General features: G+C 37.9%; 1 protein-coding gene across 1 annotated transcript in view; it reads left to right on the top strand.

The window, feature by feature from the left end:
* nbas (NBAS subunit of NRZ tethering complex) overlaps nucleotides 1-22,661 on the top strand; it is a 191,864-nt gene that overhangs the window by 88,179 nt on the left and 81,024 nt on the right. The window contains exons 32-40 of the mRNA XM_078399277.1: nucleotides 2,333-2,446; nucleotides 2,970-3,083; nucleotides 4,372-4,529; nucleotides 6,114-6,194; nucleotides 6,794-6,961; nucleotides 7,046-7,159; nucleotides 10,993-11,116; nucleotides 14,515-14,591; nucleotides 21,099-21,236. Coding sequence (XP_078255403.1) covers nucleotides 2,333-2,446; nucleotides 2,970-3,083; nucleotides 4,372-4,529; nucleotides 6,114-6,194; nucleotides 6,794-6,961; nucleotides 7,046-7,159; nucleotides 10,993-11,116; nucleotides 14,515-14,591; nucleotides 21,099-21,236 — 1,088 coding nt within the window. The remainder of the gene's footprint in view (nucleotides 1-2,332; nucleotides 2,447-2,969; nucleotides 3,084-4,371; nucleotides 4,530-6,113; nucleotides 6,195-6,793; nucleotides 6,962-7,045; nucleotides 7,160-10,992; nucleotides 11,117-14,514; nucleotides 14,592-21,098; nucleotides 21,237-22,661) is intronic.

The raw sequence follows: 22,661 nt of genomic DNA, 5'->3' as shown, positions 1-22,661 counted from the left end.
GAATTAGAGCTGGCACAAAATAGTTAAATTGGTGGACGGAGTCAGATGGGTGAAGGTAACCACAGGCTGTGATGTGTTTGTTGAAGGTAACCTGGGGCTGCTGATGATGGAATCTGATGGGAAAGGAAGATGGAGTATGGAACTAAATAATGGAAGTGGGGCACAGTGGGGAAATGGTGCTCCATGGGAGGAGTGTGTGGTTGGGCAGATGGGTGGGTGGGGAAGGATGCTAGTGGGAGGATTGATGGGAACTGAGTGATCAAGTTGGAGCAGGTTACCTGAAATTAGAGAATAGCATACGTGCCATTGGGTGTAGACGTCCAAGGTGGGGAAACGAGATGATGCTCCTCTAGTTTGCATTTGGCCTCGCTCTGGCGGTGTAGTGAGATAGAGGACAATAGGTCAGTGTGGGAATGAGGTGGGAAAATTAAATTGCTCACAATCGAGTACTCCAGTAGCCGTGGCAGCGCAGATGCATGACCACGTGGTCGCCTCGACTGAGCTTTATGAATGAAAGTCTTATTTTAAGTGGTTGGTGCTGAAGAGAATACAGTGGGCAGTCTTGCTGGATGATGACAAAGAATGGAAATGCAATTACTAAATGGTGTGCTTTCCCACATCTTAGAATTCATAATTTATCATATTTTTAATCGGAATTAAATATTTTGCACATTCCGCATCAGTTGGAATATTTGACTTGGCATTTCAGCCAGCAGTGCCGCAATGCAATTTTCATATGAGGGTCTTGTGGGTTTATATTCCTCTGTGAGATGGTCCTTTTGGAACATTGCGAAGGAACCTGGAGTGTGAAGTTGTGATGTTGGGCATCCATGACAATGTGATATCAATGCTGAATTGTATGTAAGTAAATTATATACCTGCCCTTCTTGGCAACTTCCCCAGCACCTCCACACCTTCCCACATGGCATCAATCTGACTCAATCCCACCTCACCCCCACAATTCTGTAACCTGACCCTGCAGTCTCCTCTGCACCTAATCTGAAGATTGCATCTGACGATATTTTCAGTGTCATGGAACATTGGCAAGTGAGTTCAAGTTCCAGAAGTTGGATATTAAACTGTTCAAGTCATACCGAAGTACTGTTAACTATTCATTCCGATTTTCTGTGAGGCCTACCTGTTATTCAAAAACCTATACAGTGCACTGGACCCTGGCCCACTGTGTGTGAGCCTTTATATTCGGTGCTCACTAATATTGTTATATCCTTTAGGACCAAAGAGTAGGATTATATTTTCACTGGCAAATTGGTTCACACCAAATTTAAATCGTGTGAATGCCAGTAGTGTAATTACATTGAGTTGAACAGTTAAAAGCAAGTTTGGACATGGTGAATACAGTAACCCTTTGTTATTATAGTCCTCTTTATAATGGATTTCGGTGATAATAGGTGGATCATTGGCAGTTCTTTCTCCACCAATGTTTCATTGTGATTAGTTGATAGACACAAAATGCTGGAGTAACTCAATGAGTCAGGCAGCATCTCTGGAGGAAAGGAATAGGTGACGTTTTGGGTCGAGACCCTTCTTTAATCTTCCGAAGAAGGGTCTCGACCCGAAACGTCTGTCTGAAGAAGGGTCTCAACCCGAAATGTCACCTATTCCTTTTCTCTAGAGATGCTGCCTGACCAGCTGAGTTACTCCTTCATTTTGTGTCCATCTTTGGTGTAAACCAGCATCTGCAGTTCCTTCCTATACGTTATACTGATTGTACTGATTAAATAATGCATGCTTACAATGTGCAGCTTTGCATTCATACTACATCCAATATTTATAACATTGTCTATTTTCCCGTTCTCCAAAAACAATTCCCTAAATTTAAAAACTGAAATAATTAACTAACATTTCTAATGGAACTAACATCAGATTTTGGGTTCTTCTAAAATCCAAATCTAATTACTCAAAAGCACAAGATGGGAATTGGACTGAACCTAGAAGTGCAAGTATCTGAATTCACTTATCTTCAGTTTTGTTTAATTTCACGTCATATCCAGTTTATTGTTAATTAAATAGTATTGTAGTTGAGGTCTCAAACTTGCATTCTTCATTATAGCACAGGAATTGTCTCCATTTCAACTCTTAAATGGGGCTCAAAGCTTATAAGGTGTATTGAGATGTAAAGGAAATATATAATTTCAATATAATGTATTTGACATAATAATTTGGTTGTTTGAATTTATCGTCGACTGCTATAAATGCCACTGATTGCTCTGGCGCATGGTTTATTTGTGCAAACCTCCTTTTATTTTAACTTTTGAATCATGCTATTTTAATAAGAAATTTTATTTTTGCTTCCTTCTGTTTTGTTTCATAGTGCGTTTGTGCTCAGACCGTCTCAAGCTCATAAAAGAGAGTATTTCTCAGTGCCCAACAGCCTACAAACAGTCAAAAAAGCTCCTGGGGCTTGCAGATTTGCTGAGAGTAGGAGGTGGGTACTTGTTCTTTGTGATCTGTTATATCACAGTCAAGTGCACTTCAGTCGTTTTATGAAGGTGTAAAATGATAACGGATAGAGACTAATTTATGTGACCTGTTTATTTAATTTGCTATATTTCTGTGTTATGGTTTTAAAAAAATGGAATACTGAAAATGGAATGAGATTGTGCACTTCTGTTATTTTAGGGCTATATCTCAAAAAAGGGTTTTATTTCAAACATTTTCGGTTGGCATTATTTGTCCTTAAATGCGAGAATAGCCATTTTGGGAGAAATTTAATAAATCCAGTTAGTTGCTTTTTTTAATTCTGCAGGGAAGAGTAAAGATTGCTTTGCAAAATATATTTCTTTATTATATCTTTTAATAATGTGTAATATATAAACATTTTAATTTGTCTTGTCCTGGGCGTTGTTCCAGCAATTGATTTCATTGTAGTATTAATTTTAAACACGGTATTTTGCATTTAGTAAACTGAGTTTAGTCTTGTCTTTGTTTTCCGTTTTGTACATAAACAGGGCATGATAAAGCAGAGCGGAAAGGGCAAGTATTGGTTCTTCTGGCTGAGCAAGCTCTTGGTTACCAAGATTTTAAAGTTGCCAGTGTCCATTGCCAACAGCTTATATCTGCAGGTGATGTTCTATTTTGATTATGTTGTACCAAAATATGTTAATTAGGTGCCATGCTCTCCATTTCTAATTTTGCTGTTCAATCCTAGAATGAATTTGTAACACATTTTAACAATAATTCTTCATAATCTTTGTACAAGTTGACTTGGAAACCAGGTTATCAGCTTTAATTTTAATTAAACTGAAATAGTCAAGTAGAAATAATGGAATAGAATTCAGTTAGTGTGGACTCTTCATGGTAAAATGTTCTTCTTTTTCTTTCATATTTTGTTTTTGTTTTTCTTTCTTTGCTTAGTGTGCTTGTAATGTAATATAGACTATGGAGAGTTAGAATGATCTTGAAAATAGTAACAGTAAGTGACCACTTAACACTTGAACTCTAAGAACAGCTGTAATACCAGGGACTCTGCAGATCGAAATGCTTAAATATAAATTAAATGTTTGAGCATTAACTGATGGAGAAGTACAATTCTCAGGATGGTCTGAGTAAAAGCAGTATAAAATCAGAATAAAATCAATTGCATTCTTTGTAGCCAGGTTTGCAGATGATATGAAGATAGGCAGAGGGGCAGGTAGTGTAGAAAAACCAGTGACTCTGCAGAAAGAATTGGACAGGTTTGGAGAATGGGCTGAGAAGTGGCAGATGGAATACAGCATAGAAAAGTGTGGAGTCATGTCTTTTTGTAGAAGGAGTAAAGACGTAGACTAATTTCTGAATGTGATCACCAGGTTTTAGAACAGCTTCTTCACAGCAATTATCAGGCTCTGAACACATCACCACACTAATCTCAGCAGCTAAGATCTTCTAATTTTGTAAAACATTTTTGTTGGGTAATTTCAGTAATATATACCTCTTTTTCATGTGTTTTCCAAACTGTTTGGCATTGAAGCATATTGAAAAAAACATCTGCTTTGTTACTTCAAGAATACCCAAAAAACTTTTGTGCTGAATTATTTTTCCACTTTTTACCAAGTTAGAAAAATAGCTGTAGGTCCCTTTTCGTTTATAGAAAACAATTAAAACATTTTCTGCATTTTTGTCTTTGGATAAGCTAAATTCAGGTCATTACCTGTTTTAAAGGCACAGTGCTGGAGTTCCTCATTCATCAGGCAACATCTCTGGAGAGCATGGATAGGCAGTTTCACCTATTCCTGTTCTCCAGAGATGCTGCCTGACCCGCTGAGTTACTGATCAGCATTTGCTGTTCCTTGTGTCTACTTATTACTTTTGTTGCATGATTCTGTCTTTTATCAGTAATATATTAATTTTTAAATTATTTTTCTCTTAAAGGTCACAGTGCTGGTTGGCAAGTGTGCAGCAAACTGGGGGAGTCAGACGGCTATTCTGATCTTGCCATGCGTCAGAAATTAATGGCCTTTGCTTGCACATACTGCCCTCCCAATGTCATCCAGTCTCTCTTGGCTGTCAGCAGCTCACTTCAGACACAGGTTTGAGTGAATATTCTTAATTTTACTAATAACCATAAGGACATTAATGCTTCATCATGTCTCCTCCCTTTTTGGCACAATGAGAATTGAAATGACATTTCTTTGAAAGCCACCACCAGCGGTCTTAAACTGCATTTTTCTGGAAAATATTACCCTGTTTATATTGGGATCAGTTGCAGTAATTTATTTCTTCTGCAGAGTGTTTACCAAATAAATTGACGGCAATAAGTCGTGACCTGCCTCCATTTCATTGGCTAACAGTATTTGCAATATTTTAGAGAAAGATACAAATGAAAATAAAATGATATCTCGAGCAGCAAAGAGCTTAGTAAAGCTTTTTAGAAATGTGCATCCGGTGCTTAACTACCCATGCAGAATAAAGTGCAATTCGTCCAGGTTGAGTGTGGCCTCAATAATGGAGGAGGAGATGGACAGAGAAAATAAAAATAAAATGATATAATGAGCAACTGGGCGATCACGCAGACCTAGGCAGACAGAGTGCAACTATTCAGCGAAGCAACCACCTAGTCTACTCTTGATATCACTGATGTAAAATGTAGCCATGGGGACTTTCATGGTTCCCAGCTGTACCTGCATTTTGTGGTTACATTGAACGGTTCATGTTTCAAACGTACCCTGGCACCATTCCCCAACCCTTTCTCTCCTGCATCAATGACTGCATTGGTGCTGCCTCTTGTACCTGTGCAGAGCTCATTGATTTCTTTAACTTTCCATTAACTTTCACTCTACCCTCAAATTCACTTGGACTATCTCTGATGCCTCTCTTCTCTTTTTCTGTTTCCATCACAGGTAACAAACTACGGATGGCTATTACATGTTTCTTATGTGTGCACCTATTTCTCCCACGAGCTTGCCCCCCCCCCCTCCCCACTCTCCCGTCCCCTTCCATCTATACCCCTCCTTTAGTTTAGTGTAGTACACTGAAGTACAGTGTAAAACTTTTTATCGGATACAAACAAGTCAGCGGAAGGACAATACACGATTACAACAAGGATTACTCCTCCCAATTTTATATTTCATTTTACTTCTCTCTTCTTCTGAAGCCCTTTTTCATCTCTTGCCTTTGTTCATCCATCTACCAATTCAACCCCCTCTCACCTGTATCCACCTATCACTTGCCAGACTTTTACCTGCCCCATCTCTTTCCCAGCTTTCTCTCCATACAACAATCAGTCTGAAGAAGGGTCTCAAGCCACAAGGCCGATGCATTACCTCCACAGATGCTGCTTGACCCAATGAGTTCACCACTGAGTGCTTTGCTTTATATTTTGAGTTAAGCTTTGTACTAATGTTGAATCCCGCATTTTCAGACTGTGATGATTGTTTGCTTCATTTATCTAACTGTTAACAATTATCTTATTCCATCTACAATATTTTTCCATGACTCACCTCTGTAGGAAATTTACATTGCAGCAATAGCATTTTCTCAGTATTCATTAAAATTGGACATATTGTATGTGGGAAAATACTTTGTGCATGCGCTTAATAGTTTGTTGGAAGCAATCTATGATGACATTGCCTGATGTTAAATCATTGCTTTATGCCTTGCTCATTTTATTGCAGATTTTGTATCAAGCTGTGAATTATCAGATTCAACCATCAGAGAGCCACGAGTCTATAAATTCTACAGGCCATGATCAGCAGGTCAGAATTGGCATGAGTTAAAACAGCATGACTGTCAGCACCTTTCTGAAATTGAATGTCACCTTTTTATTTCATGCATAAAAGCGACTATTAGTTTCTCACAATCTTAAACAAATGTGAATAGTGAAATAGAGTATGTTTGAATTCTTTTGATTGAATAATTAGATTTTCAATCAGCTATCTTGATGTGCTTGAGTTTCCTGTAATATTAAGAAGTGTAAATATGATTATTGCATACTTTTCCAATCTGTTAAAAATGCAAATGTATTTCAGCTGTTGGATTCCAGGAGATTGGATGTTGTGTTGTAGTCATGTCAGGAAAAAATTAACTTTTAAGCTGAAAGCAGAAAGAAAACAAAACAGCTATTTTGCAAAATCGTATTATAGATGGATAAAGTAAAACATAAGATGGATGTCTTGTAATTAATGGGAGGATTCAGACATTTGTGGTACGGTTATTACAATGGTAATAGTAAGCGTCATTAACACCAATTCAGCTTAAATTAAATCCTGTATGGTACTTAATTCATTTAATAATAGCTTGATTTGGACCTTTATTAACTTGTAAAGTAGTTTGTTTATTGATTTTACATATTTAGAGTGAAACAAAAGCTTCAAATAATTCATCGGCTGATCTATTACAACGAACTACTGCTAAAACAATGGAAGTTCTCAGTAGCACTTCCATGACAACAAGGGCAGTACTACATGCTGTCAGTGACACACAGTGGTGGAAGAAGTCCCTCAGTTACCTCCGGCCTTTACATGTAAGTTTTTATTAAAATCCATGCCTTCAAGAAGTTTATTAGAAATTCCAAGAACAGCCTTTTTAAAGTATATTTTTCCTTTAGGACATGCCAACAAACACAACATTGCAGAGTGAGACTGGTTTAAATGGAGATTTGGAAAAGCAAGGCTGTCATCCTTTCTACGGCAACCTAATTGATGATCCCTTCATTGATAAAGTAAGTTGATGGGGAGAGTTAAGATTTGCACTGGAAACTTTGGAAAGAATCATTTGAAATTGTGACCCATCAGTGTGAGAGGGAATTGTTCCCTTTGAGGTAGATATGTGAGAGCATGCCAATGGAATTACTTATGTTGTGATTTCTTTCCTCTGCTGAACTGTCGAATCATTTATTTATTAAACTAATGTGCAGGGTATGATGGTTTTGCTGTCTGAAACAATTGATGGTGTTGTTTCATGGGAGGGCAAGTGCCATCTCCCTGGCCCTACACTCATTGCTGGAACATCAGTATAGCAAGTAAACTGGAGTACACCCCTATTTATTGACCATAGCTCTGTCTTCAACACCATGATTCCAATCAAACTCCTCTTTCAGTTTCTGGATCGAGGACTCTCTAATCCGTCTTGAACTGGATCCGTGACTTCCCGATCGATAGGCTGTAATCAATGACAATAGGGAGTATGGTAGCCTCCACGATAATTCTCAACATCTATCCCCAGTAAAGATGCGTTGTCAATCCCTTTCTATACTCTGTGTACTCCTTGTACACTTAACACAGCCAAATTCTGCTCTAACCCGATAGACATGTTTGCGGATGACGCCACTGTAGTGGGCTGGATCTCGAGCAGTGAAGAGATGGAGTACAGGAAGGAGAGAGCACTTAATAACATAGTTCAATATGATGATTTCCCCTTCAATGTCTGCGAAGAAGCTGGTCATCGGCTTCAGGAAGCGGGGTGGGGTATGTGTCCCAGTCTGAATCAGTGGTGCTAATGTGGAGATGATGGGGATCTTCAAGTTCCTGGATTAAAATATGACCAACAATTTGTCCTGGTCCAACCACATTGTTGGTATGGTCAAGAGAGCATACATACCCTCAGAAAGCTATGGAAATCTGGCATCCGTGATGACTCTTACAGGTGCAATATTGAACGCATGCTATCCAGATGCATCGCAGCTTGCTTTGGCAACTACTCTCCCTCTTCCATGAGAAAACAGCCAACATAATCAAAGGCCATTCACGCTCTGGTCATTCTTTCTCCTCCCCTTTCCTCTCAAGCAAAACTTGAAAGCAGATCAAAAATAGCTTCTTCCTCACTGTTATCAGACTGTTGTACACTAGGGATGAGTTCGAATCTCCAATGTTCCCCCATTTCATCCCTTGCTGTATAAGCTGTATTTTTTCTGTAGATGTTACACTATATTGTTTACTTTTCTCTTTGCATTAGTTGATATACTCGTGTATAGTATGATTTGTCTGGATAATATGCAAAACAGCTTTCCACAGTATCTCAATAAAAATGATAATATACCAATACACTATTTACAATTACATTTTCTTGTTTTGGGTATTCAGAACAATATTCTATTCGAAAGGAGCAAACTGTTTTGTGGTGTTGTATTTATCAGGCCCCATGTCCAAGAATGTCGTGCCGTGGAGGTTAATTACTTGTCAGTCACCATTGTTGATTGACTTTGTATATAACACAATTTGCTACTATTTGATGTTGTCATTGTTCAGCCTTCGTTCAGTCCGCGTTGGCCTACGTGATCTTCCAGTTGCCAAACACTTTAACTCCCCTTCCAATTCCCATACTGACCCGTCTGTCCTGGACTTCCTCCATTGTCAGAGTGAGGCCAAAAGCAAATTGGAGGAACAGCACCTCATATTTCACTTGGGCAGCTTACAACCCAGTGGTATGAATATTGATTTCTCTAACTTCAAGTAACCCTTGCATCCCCTCTCTTTCTATCTCTTTTCCCTCTCTAGTTGTCATACTAGTTTCACTGTTGTCCTGTTGAGTTTCACTGTATAACTCGTTATCACCTAGTCCACAGCCAACAATGGACCACTGTGGGCTCCACCTTTCCTTGATCGTTCTAATTTGCTTAACTTTCATTCATTTGTTCTATATCCATCTATATCTCTCCTTTCCCTTTCCCCTGACTCTCCGTCTGAAGAAGGGTCTCGAGCCGAAACATCACCTATTGTTTTTCTCCAGAGATGCTGCCTGACTCGCAGAGTTACTGTAGCTTTTTGTGTGTATCCTCAGTTTAAACCAGTGTCTGCAGATCCTTCCCACATATTTGTCTTTGACAGATTGTATGTAAATTGTGAGTGGTGCAGCACATGCGCAGATAGCAAGTGCTTACTGCAGTAACTCGATGTGAATGGTAGGTTTGTTTAAGAAATATCCACAGGATTTGAATTGCCACAGTTCTCTTCAATTAGCTTGGAGGGAGTGCTAATTCTCCAATATATCATGTTACTTTAGGGCATGGAGCATAGTTACTGTTTACAATTGATAGATATAATGGAAGGGTCTCGACCCGAAACGCCACCCATTCCTTCTCTCCAGAGATGCTGCCTGACCCACTGAGTTACTCCAGCATTTTCTGTCTACCTTCGATTTGTCCAAAACGCCGCAGCGAGACTCCTGACGGGTACCCGTAAAAGGGATCACATCACCCCGATTCTGGCCTCTCTCCACTGGCTCCTAGTACGGTACAGAATCGATTTCAACCTCCTCCTATTCGCATACAAAGCCCTAAACGGGCTTTCCCCCCCCCCCCCCATATCAAAAATCTTCTAACCCACCACTCAATCTCCAGGTCCCTCAGGTCGGCCAACTTGGGGCTACTGACTATCCCGCGGTCTAGGCTTAAGCTCAGGGGTGTCTGCACTTTTGTGGTTGCAGCACCTAGACTGTGGAACAGCATCCCTCTCCCCATCAGAACTGCCCCCTCCATCGACTCTTTTAAGTCCAGGCTCAAAACCTATTTCTACTCCCTAGCGTTTGAGGCCCTCTGAGGGGGCACTGCAAACTGTTTATGTATGTGCTGTTAGGTTTGTGTGCTATTGTATGTTCTTCTTTAGTACCTGCACTGACAAAATCAAATTTGTGCATCAACTGTGAAGTGTTGCATGTGGGACAACATGTTGTCAGGTTAGATAATGAATGTGCACATTTATTAATGTTATCGTCTACCTTGTGGGTTCACAACATATAACTTATTTCAATCAAATGAAACTCTGGACTTTGAAAGGGTTGATACTAAACTATATTTCATAACAATTCAGTATAAGTGCTGCCTGTGAATTCTGATATATCAATACTTCTGAAATGTGAAATGGAATACAGTATTCATTGTTCCCATCTTTTGTTGAGAAATTCAATGGAGCAATGAAAGATTTTCCCTGTAAACAAATGTCCATTGTATTGATTGAAAGATACAGCATGGAAATAGGCCTTTCAGCCCACTGCGTTCACGACAACCATCAATGACTCGTTCACAATGGTTCTGTTATACCACTTTCATATCCACGCTCTACATACATGGAGCATTTTACAGAGGACAAACCTACAAACCCGCACATTTTTGGGACGTGGGAGGAAACCGTTGCATCCGGATGAAACCCACGCAGGCATGCAGATAGCACCTAAGATCAGGATTGAACCCGTCTCTGGTGCTGTGAGGCTGCTACATAACTGTTCTATCACATATTTATATTAAAAGATGACATTTGGACTAGTCGTATTGTATTTACAAAATGTTATTACATTGAAATTGTGGATGGAATCACAACATGGATATATCCTGGCAATCAAGATGAACCAACATCCAGTCATGAATGTGTTCTGTTGTCGCCAACAACTAATAAATTTTAAATGAAAAAATACAAAAAGTTACTATTTTCAGCAATAAGTATTCTCTGCACTTTGTGCCTGCACTCTGTGCCTGCTTCTTGGACCTTGCAGCAAACTTTATTGTTTAGCTCCTGATTTATTTTATATAGGTTTTAAAATATTCTATGTTTTTTTTAACAGAATGAAGTAAACTATGCATGTTACCAGTACAATGCTCTGGATAACTTTGCAGAGGTTTTGCTGAGAGCTGGGAAATTATCTGAAACCAAGAGTGAAGGAGAAAATCTTTTTCCTGCCACAGAAGGTAAAATTATTCTCAAAACCGTACAATGATAAAGGTTTTATACCATGTACAATTCTGTAACGAATGCCATGAAATGTTCTGAAAGTGATGAAGATCATGTCAGTTTTATCCTTTTCACATATTATATATGAGCAGGGAAATGTAAGCAGTGTGGGATGAAAAATCATGCTGTAGAAATCAGCAGGCAAAAAAAAAAGATTACTTTATTCCTTTATCGAATGCAGGTTATTAGCTATAATCAAGGGTTTGAATCATAATTTAATTGAGTTGTAATGTTCTTTGAATTAAACTATTTGAACTTTACACCTGTCGCTACCCTCAGCTATTTAAGTTTGTACTGGAGAGAAATTCAAAAACAGTTAAGTTCAAACTATGATACAGTTAATAATATAGCAAAAAGTTCCTTAATGAACAATATTTGCAATGGAAGAAAAGACAAAGGCTGTTTTTTTGTAAACCAGCCTCTGCAGTTCCTAGCATGTAATATGTACAACAAATCTGGCTTTTGTCTCATTGATCACAGAATATTCTACATCTTTAGGAAGTTTATATACAGGGAAATGAATGTAGAAAGAAGCAATTGATCGGTTATGTTTTTGTCACATGATTAAAATAGGGGTCACTATGAAAACAAGTGGTCTCCTTTACTTATTTTACATTATAAGCAACATAATCTCTATATTTAAATGGACTTTCATGCTCTCAATTTACATGTCTGTGCATCTGAATTAAATTTTATAGCTTTTCCTTAAGGAGAGGTACATACGGTGGTGCTGAGTTAAGTTTTGAGATACAGCGTGGATACAGACCCTTCAGCCCACAGCATCTGGCCCAACCAGTGATCACCTTACGCTAGTTCTAACACTGCACACAAGGGATAATTAACAGAAGCCAATTAACTTACAAACCCTGCGTGGTTTGTGAATGTGGGAGGAAACCGGAGCACCTGAAGAAAACCCACCCAGTAACAGGGAGCACGTACAAACTCTACAGACAGTACCCATAGTCAGGATTGAACTCTGGTCTCTGGCACTGTAAGGCAGCAACTCTACCACTGTGCTGCCACTATGTTAAATATTATTTTTTAATATTATTCTAAGGTTGCTCTGTTTGGGTATCGACTATTTTTTTAATTCCAATGTCTTTTTGTCTGGGTAGATTGGATACATTTTGATTGACTTTGTTAAGATATGATTGTAAAAGAATGAGTGCTGCTTTAGAGGAGCAGATTTGTTTGCAACTCATTAAAATGTTTGCTATTGTTCTAATTACAAGCAGAACAACTGCATAAAATATTTTCCTTTCAGGATGTGGTTAAGTGGAAGACATTATTATATTCTTGTAAGGACATTGAGTAATTTACATAGAACAGTACAGCACAAGAACTGGTCCTTTAGCCCACAATGTATGTGCCAAACTTGACTGTAAGACCATCGCTTATCGATCTGTACATAACCCGTATCCCTCCATTCCATGCACATCCATATGCCTATCCAAATGTCTTTTAAATGCCACTAACATATCTCCTCAACCACCACCCATAGCAGCATGTTCCCCTCACCACCCTCTGTGTAAAAAAAACTTGCCCTGAACATCTCCTTTAAACTTTGCCTCGCTCACATTAAAGCTCTGCCCTCTCGTATTTGAATTAACATCCTTAGAATCTCTAAGAAGAAACTGTGGGGATTTCACCAAGTTAAATTGTGGTAGATTTGGCAATAGTTGCGAATATTATGTGCCTGAAATTCAATAAATCGACTCTCTATCGTATTACTGAAAAAGATTGACCTCATAAATTGTGCATGACTTCAGAACCAATTTGTTGCCACATAAAGCTGTTGGGAAGAAAATTGCAAAGGTGATTAACATCTTTACTACTTCAGATTTGTAATTAGAATAAGAAAATTGTGAACAGTCAAATAATTAAGTTCGATCTTCAATTCTTAAAAAATATATATACTGTTCTAAGTAGCCAAATAAATTTTGATTCCACACTTTGAAAATGATAGCTTAAAGTCAAGCTCCAAATTAGCATTTACTGGCTACATGATTTTGTACTGGGATCAGAATTTATTGCTCTTACATAAAAATATTGTATCTCTGAGAAATGGATTTCACAGTTGGTTTCAAATACCACTAAGTTTTTAGCGGCATAGATTTAATTCAAGGCTGACAAGGTGAGGGAAAACACCTGCTGAGTATACTGTGAAACGATTTGGGGAAATCTAATCCTAGTTCCTCCACTATGTGATTTAAAGCATCAAGTTGTCATAATTCAGATTTCTTTATGTTGTGAGAAATGGAAATATAACACAAGCTGGTGGGGATTGAGTTTTTGGAGTTTGGATTCATTTTCGCACAGTGTGAAGGATAGATCCTGGTTTAATCTAGTTTGCACAGAATTTAAAAGAAAAATGCTGGGTTCTGTTCTGCCTCCTTGCATTCTTCCTCTGACCAGAACTAAAAAACCCCAATTCAGGTTGTTTATCATTAGTCTTATTAATACTGCTACGTTCATTGGTATATCACTGATTTGTTTCAGAACTTGCGCTGGATAATGCTTTATTATGTGTGTGAGAAATATTTTGCCACTAAAAATGTGTTCTGAAAATGAATGCTTTAGCATTTTCCTCAAAGCAGAGCTCTTCAAACAGAAATGAGGTGAACAGCCAGCATCTTTGGAGAGGGAAAAAATTAACATTTCAGGTTTATCACCTTTTTTCACCCTGAATGATTAACCTGTCACTGTATCCACATACGCTCAGTGACCTGCTGAATTTCTCAGCAAGTTCTGTATTATTTCAGATTTTCAGCATCTGCAGCATGTGTTTTTGGAGATTGAACAAATTGTTTGAAACCACTACCTGTCTGGAGCAATGAAAAACTGTTTGGTGTAAAACTTGTGCTCCCATTTGCTTCACTGACAAAACAAGAATAAAGGCACATGACTACGCTAAAACACGGTGCTTCTTGGTCCAACCTTTCCACACTCTCCAGAGATGCTGCCTAACCTGCTGAGTTACTCTAGCGCTTTCTGTTCTACACCAGATTCCAGCATCTGTAGTTCCTTAAGTCTACTCTGCCTACATTGAACTTAGTTTGCTGCCACTCAATTTTAAAGTTTAAAAAAAAGGTTAAAAACGCATAATATTCACTATAAAATTAATTTTACTGTGAAAAAGCTGTTCATTTAGAACAATTATTCAGTATGTTAATATTTGAAATACAAGTTTGCTTTGTTGAGTTCTCATTGTTGAAGTACTGAGGGTAAGTAGAGTTGTTAAATTGTAAATGCTGGACCAGAAATGTAAAACAAGAAACATTTCAAATTGAGAATCCTTTTTTTCAGATGATTTGGTCTTGAAAAATGTTAATCCTGCGTTCTTTTGTTTTTACAGTTCTTTTACAACTAGCCAGTGATACATTACCAAAGGATATAACCCTAGCTCTTGTGTATCTTCTGGCCTTGCCTCAGGTAGGGTACTGAATGTTTCAGTTGGAAACATGGCATGCAATTTTTAAATGAGTATTCCAGAATAAAGTTCAGCTGCAAGAATGACTTGCTCTTCTGCAATATCCTTGAGGGGTTCAGGGGGGAAACTAATTATTTCCCAAATTTAACCTTTTCTCCAACTTTGTGACAAATATCCTTCCTGATCAGCATCTATGTAACATTTGCTTTTACCAAATGACCCACGTTGGTATATTTTGTGGAAAATTGCAACCAATAAAAAACAATTCATTATCTATACAAAGGCCAATCAGTTTGACCTAATCAACTATGTTATTTACTCCATCTGAGTGAAATGGTACAGGATTTTTTCATCCTTTCCATTTAGTAACTTAAACATAACAAAAGTAATTGAACTCCCTAAAAACTGTTAATAATAACCAAAATTCAACACTGAATCTCACACAGAATTATTAGGGAGATGATCAAGAGCTTGCAAAGAGTTTGGTGAAGCATCTTGAAAGAGGCAAAAGAGGTTTTGGAAGGAAATTCCAAATATTTGGGATTTGGCCACTGAAGATAGAAATAGTCGGGGTGATGAAGCTGTTGGAATTTGATGAGTTGAGGCATCCTCAAAGGTTGTGGCGCTGAGACAGACTGCAGAGACAAGGCAAGGTGAAGTTGTGAAGCGATTTGCAAACTTGAATGACATTTTATTTGATTATTTAACTGAGGACCAATGAGAAGATACTACAGAACCAGCAAAGTTTATTTAAAAAGTAAGACAAGGGGGTTTCAAAGGCTCAAGGCTTGAAATATTAAAAGTGCATTTCAAGGTTTTGGCAGCAGATGAGCTGAGGCAGTGTTGAGTTAGCTAATAACAAAAATAAATGGTCTTGATAAGGCTGCCAGGGATATGTGGAACAACCTTGTTTGGATTCCTTACTGAATCCTTTGCCAATGGTGTTGATGATTGTCCTGGTGTTGCATGTTGCACACTTAGAGAACTCTAATTAATTATTCATTACAAACCCACTGACTATTCATTATAAACCCACCCAGCTATTTCAACAACACCTCCTCCTATACTGCCTCCTGTAAGAATTCCATTCCATTTCTTGCTTTTTTTTCTGTGGCGTTATTTCTTCTACAATGACAAAACTTTGCAAGCCATTGCCCTTAAAATGTCTCTCTTTTTCCATCATCTCTACCACATTTGATAGAACTCTTTATTATGTCATCTCTACTTTACCACCTTTTTGCTTTCACCCCCTTCCCTCCAATGCAAAATAAGGCTTGCGTTCCCCTTGATTTAACTTTCAACTTCATCGTTGTCCATTTTCAACAGATCATTCTTCATTGACTCCAGTGGAATGCTGGTCGTGCTGGTGCTTCACAGCACCTGATACCCGGTTTTGATCCTGACCTAGGGTGCTGTCTGTGTGGAGTTTGCATATTCTCCCTGTGACTGCCTCCAGGTGCTGCTTTTCTTTCCACACTACAAGAATGTGATAATCTGCCCTAATAATTCTGTGTGATATTCAATGTTGAATTTTGGTTATCATTAACAGTTTTTAGGGATTTCAATTACTTTTGTTATGTTTGTTACTAAATAGAAAGGGTGAACAATTTCTGTACCATTTCCCTCAGCTGGAGTAAATAACAAAGTTGATTAGGTCAAACCGATGCATTTGGCCTTTGTATAGATAATGAATTACTTTCTGATGGTTGCAATTCTCCAACAAAATATGCCAATGTGGGTCATTTGTTAAAAGCAAATGTTACCAGATGCTGATCAGGAAGGATATTTGCCACAAAGTTGGAGAAAAGGTTCAATTTGGGAAATAATTAGTTTTGTGAGTTAATTGGTCTCTAAATTGTCCCTAGTGTGTAGGGAATGGATGCGGAAGTGAGATAACATAGAAATAATATTAACGGGTGATCCATAATCAGCGTCAACTTGGTGGGCCAAAGGATCTGCTTAAATGCTACATCTTTCAAACAATTCAAATAATCCTCCACCTCCTGCAAGATTCCACACAAAATATTTTCTCCCCTCCACTTTTAGCATTGCAGAGGGAAGTGCAACACATACTCTTTTCCCTTTTTCCATTCTCGCTATCCAGGGACCCACACAGCTCTTCCAAGTGAAGCATCAATTCATTTCCACTTCCAATTTATTATTCTGCTCATAATGTAGTCCCTAGATTGGAGAAGCCCACGCTTAGATTGGATGGCTGAACAAAGGTGTACTTTCAAGCAGTCTGAAAGTTTTCAATTACTTTTTTCCTTCATCTCACTTCTGGCTTCGCTAACATCATCCTCCTTCATTGCTCCAATGTAAGCGCAAGGAACATTATCTTCTTTTCTATCTAGAAATGTTGTAACCTTTGGGACTTGATAATACCACTATGCGGTTGTACCTTTTTTTGTTTTGCTTTTCTTTTTTTCTCCAGCTGCTGATTTTAAAATTGTTGTTATTTGACAACTTTAACACCTTTTTCACACGTTTTGCCTCAGTTCTCTCCACCCTCCACTTCTCCAACATAAAACATGTTTCCTCCCTAGTCCTGTTCCTGTACAAGACAAAGTGATGCTGCTTGACTTGCTTAGTACTTCCCAAAACTTCTGTTTTTGTTTTGAATTTCCAGTATCCACAGTTTTTGCTCCACGCCAAGAATAATTTGGACTTTCCATTCAGAAATTCCTTTGGAATATTATACCTCGTCATGGAGATTATTCTTGCTGCATTAATTCTGAGATGACCAGTGATCCAGCTAGGAGCAGGAGAAGCTTTTGCTAGGAGCTGTTCAGCAAATATGAGCTTACAGCCCTGTTTCTACACAAATAAATCATATCTTCAAATCTAGAATTGGCCTTGTTGAACTTGTGACTTTTGTTTCCTAATAAACCAATTGGAGCATCTAAAAGTAAAACAAAATGTAGAACCTGGAAATCAGTTAAAAAAAACAGAAGGTGCTGAAAATGTTTATTTTGTTAGGCAGCATCTGTGGAAAAAGAAACAGTTAATACTCTGGCCCTTGACTGTAATTGGAACAAATTATAATCATGATCTGATTGCAAGTCTTTGCCCTTATCCATCTTGCATAACTCAGATCATTAAGTAATGCTTCTCTGAATTATATGATTCCAGCTCTTTTAAGCTAACTTGCGAACTCAATTGCTTCAAACTGGGAACTAATTGTATGGCTTTCATCCACATCCTATCCATATCTTTAATGGTGCCAGACGTGAGGAACCAAGTTGTGATCATGTATAATACAAGGGCAAAGTAGTATGTGTATTATTCTTGAAATCATGTATAATTACATTGCATTAGCTGCACATCTGTCATTGGGAAAATGTTGGAAGGTCTGTTATAGAGGGCAGTTGGAGAAATTCAGAGTAATCAGGCAAAGTCAACATCATTTTGTGAAAACGAAGTCATGTTTAACCAATTTATTGGAGTTTTATGTTGATACTGGAGAGTCCATAGATGTACTGCATAATATGTCACAAGAGTTCAAAGTGATATAGATAGGTTAAGAGAGTGGGCAATGTGGTTAAATATGAATTTGTTCTTTTGTGAGGAAAAATCAAAAAGAAACATTTATTTAAATGATAAAAGATTGCACAGCTCTGTGATGCAGAGGCCACTGGGTGCCCATGCATGATTTACAAAGGCAATGGTGCAGATACTGCAGATAACTAGGAAAGCTAACAGGATGTTACTCTTTATTTCTAGAGGAATTGAATACAAAGTCAGGAGGTTATGCTTCAATTGTGTAGATATATGATGAAACTACATTTGAAGTACTGTGTACAGTATTTCCTTGTGTAAAAAGAGGTAAATCCATTGGAAGCAGTTCAGAGGGGGTTTACTAAACTAATACATAAAATTAGTGGATTGCCAGATAAGGAATGATTGGGAAAGATGGGTTTGTATCCGCTGGAGTTTAAAGTGAAAATAGATTTGGATGATATTTAAAGTGTACTTTTTTTAATGTGGGAAAACCTACAATCAGGGTTCTCGGGATTAAAAATGAGGGGTCACCCATTTAAAGATGAGACAAGATCTAATTGCTTTTCTCTCTCTCACTGAGGGTTGTCTTTGGAATTGAATTCCTCAATTGGGTTATGAGGAAGGATTTTTAAAGTCGAAGTAGATTAATTTTTGTTAAGCCAGTGAGTAAAAAGTTACTGGAGTAAACAGAAATGAGAATTTGAAGTTGCAGACCAATCAGCCATGAAGCTGTTATGAAGAAGGGTCCCGACCCAAAACGTCTCTCTTTCTCCAGCTTACTTATGTTTGTGATTTTAAATATGTGTTGCCATGTTACTTATTTCAGGAATCATGAACATAAGTGTCCCACATCTTCACAAAATATTGCCTCTGTAAGCTGTACATCTGTGTATTGCTAATGTCATTTTTTAATCACATCAGGATCGAGTCAGCAAAATTGCAATCTGGTTAGCTTGTTTGTGTTATTTGGTGTCACCTAATAGTATGTTCACGAAGGTGCTGCAAATGCATTCTTTTGTCAGCCAGGGAGCCTTTTGAAATCCAGTGTTCTCAGCAGAGCATTGCCCACATAATTCTGTGTTTAACTATTTGGGTATTCTCAGACTTGTTTTTTTCTTTCACAAACCAACATAATATGTGCATCAGGTCAATCTGTGTCTCCGGCAGCATGGCCACCAAGCATAATTGACAGGATATTCGGGTTTATTTATTAGGTAGTGTTAGAACAGAAGTAAAGTAAATAAACTAAAATAGTGTTGATGTGTACACAAAGAACCAATACTTTAGAAGTCTAGTTTTCCCTGCAAAACATTGGAAATCAAATTGTTCTGCTTCCCCACCTTCATCTGAAAATGGGTTATTGCTCTGGTAATTCAATTTAAACATATTGCTTCTTGAGCTGGAGTATGGATGTTAACTGAATTTCAACCCCTTTGACTTGCCTCCATGCTCTGGCCCCACTTGCCCCCTTTCTTCTGATTCTAATGTAATAATTATAAACTAAAGATAATAGCGTTAAAATGTAGGCAATACATAAAACTTTGTGAAAACTTTTACAGAAATGGTCATTTTCACCTGATACTAAAGACAATTGTCAAGCAGTTTAATGATCACCTTCCATTCACAATAGGGACTACATTCCGTTATGTCAGTGATTAACTTGTGCTTAACCAATATACTGGGCTGCCACTAATAAAGGATTTCAGGAACACATGCAATTTAGATCGTAATTTTTTTAAAAATTCTGGCTGATGGAAATCTGAAATAAATGAAAATGTTGAAAACACCCAGCAGGTCAGCAAATATCTGCGGAACAAGAAACAGAATTGATATTTCAGGTTGGTGTCCCTTCATCAGAACTGTTCCAATTAAGGGTCTCCAATTTGAAATACTCACTCTTTGTCTTGGCCTAGATGCTGCCTGACCTGTTAAGTTTAGTCACATCATTTCTTTTTTATTTTCTATTGGCTTAGAGCAAAACGTCAAACCACATGAGGTAGATCACTTCATAAATTTTACATCATCCTGGAGAATTTCAGGAAATTTAATAGGCATAAAAGATGTAACAAGGAATTGCAGGTACTGGTTTACACAAAAGAACACAGTGCTAGAGTAACTCAGTGGGTCAAACAGCATATCTGGAGAACATGGATAGGCGACGTTTCAGGTCAGGACCCTTCATCGGACTGATTGTATGGAGGCAGTGGGGGGGTGATAAAACTGGAAGAGAGGAGTGGCAGGACGAAGTGTGGCAGGACGAAGTGTGGCAGGTGGTGTGGACATAGGCATGGGTTTTGTTGATAGAAAGATGGTTGCAACAGTGATTAAAGCAGGATGTGTGAGACAGTGGAATTGAAGAGTTGCAAATTGTGAAGCCATGTTGGGTGGGGATGGGTGGGGTGTTAGAGAAATACATGCAAGACCTCGTGGGGCACAGGGAGGGAGCGGTGTTGTTCTAGGTCTCCTGAAATTGAAGATTTCAGTGTTCATATTGTTGTAAGCTACCCAAGCAACATGTGAGGTGTTGCTCCTCTAGTTGCATGTGATCTCACTCTGGCAATGGAGCTGGAACAAAAAGATCAGTATGGGAATGGGAGGTGAATTGTATTTGTAGTTGCTATAATACTTGGGTTACAGTTTCATTGATATTAACATTTTATCTTATGAAGCTGCACCCTACATTGTAGGCATTGAACAAAGGATATATAAAGCTACAGTCTTCTTTAGCTAACAATCTCTTTAAGTATTGGAGTTTGAAATTATCCCCCATTCAGTTGTTTTATAAATTGGTTATAAAATGATATAATTTGAAATAATTGAATTAGAATGTATATTCACAAAGTATATAATATTTTGTGTTGTACAATTTCATTTGCAGATATCAAAACATAATTTCTGTACTTTAGAAAACTGTTCCTATTAGATTTTTGTTACTACTTCTGTAAGTGGCTTGACTTGTGAATGTTCTTTTTCCCACTTTAACTGCTACCTGTATTAATTTCCAATAGATCGTGGATGCTGTCAAGTGCTTTGAGAAGCAACCTCATTCTGCTTTTTCTCTCCAGTTTGCTGGCTACTATTATGCTTTGCAGATCTATGTCCGTTTAAGTCCATGTTTTAAGGACAAGTGTCATCCAGTATACAAGGTTTGGTTTTCTATGTATTTCGCAGTGGTTTTAAGAGAAGTGCTATTGTATAATTGGAATATTGTTTGTTGTGGGCAAAGGTAAAAGAGATTACATTCCAACTGGGGACATCCTGGAAAAATAAGAAAGAAAAATAATTATCTGTAGATCAGTGAGGTTGCAAAAGGGTATAGAAGGATATCCAAATATGTATTTCTGATTAGAACATTGAATTTCCTGTTTATTGCCTCATGATGAATTAATATTAAATTGAGCTGTCCTAAATATTGGTGTTTTGATAGCTGATGCAAAGGTAGAATTACTGAGTATTTTGTGTAAAAGATTTATTTGTTGTTACAATATCCGAATTATCTATTTTTATCTGAGTTGTTAAACAGAACCTTTTTAATCTAATTTTAACCGTATCAATATCTGCTAGTTTGGACTTTTCCATATCAATCAATTGTACTGAGATTTCCAGACGATTTTGTTGTTATTAAACACCTTAACAGACTACTGCCCAGCTTAGTTCAGAAATAATTATTAAAATAATTAAAATTAATTGTCTTAAACCACCAAGTAAGGTGCAGATAACCATGGAAAATTTCCAAGTTTGGGGGATGGGTAGCAGGGTGAGAAGGCCTTCTTCATTTCAAATTGATCCCAGGAATTTACTGTTAGACACAGTAGGTGGTATCTTCAGTTCCATTCTTTCTCTGGGTGAGCTACCTAATCTCATATTTATCAAGACTCAATTAATTATTTGATGGAGAAATTACACTTTTTACATTGTCCTTTAAGCAGAGTGGACGATTCTAAAATAAGGGCATAAGCTTAAGCCAAGAGACGAGGGATTTAAGAGGCATCTCAGCAGCAACTTTTTCGCTCAACGAGTAACCTGTATCTGGTATGAGCTGGCAGCGGAAGCTCTAGAAGTGAATACAGTTATGACGTTTCAAAGACATTTATGCCAACCTGTTCAGCAAAGAGCCTGTTTCCATATAATTCTATGACTCCAAGCAGATATTGTTTTTCAGTAAAGATGGTCCTGCTGAGTGGAAATGTTTTGTACTGTTGTGTAAGCATCCTATTCATTTCAAATAAAATACATTGAAAAATGGAAACTAGGAATGGGCTGTTTGGCCCTTCAAGCCTTGTGATTACTTATGATCATAGTTTACCATTCAAATTTGGTGACTTACTCCTGCATTTTCCCAACTTCCTTGATCCTTTACCTCTAGTAAGTGTAACTGAGAATTCCCTTTTAAATATATTTAATGATTTGAAATCAACGGCTTCATGTGATAGAGAATTCCAAAGGTTCACCACTCTCTCAGCAAAGGTTCATCTCATCTCAATCCCACGTTATTTGGTCCTTAACTCTTGACTGGAAATCTTGCTGCTGTACTCCTCTGCCTTCAAGCACATCCTTCCTGCATCCAATGC

This window comes from Rhinoraja longicauda, chromosome 5 (assembly GCF_053455715.1).
Source record: "Rhinoraja longicauda isolate Sanriku21f chromosome 5, sRhiLon1.1, whole genome shotgun sequence".
Classification (NCBI taxonomy): Eukaryota; Metazoa; Chordata; class Chondrichthyes; order Rajiformes; family Arhynchobatidae; genus Rhinoraja; species Rhinoraja longicauda.
The sequence above is the reverse complement of the archived record's forward strand: the minus strand, read 5'-3'. Positions and strand labels throughout refer to the sequence as shown.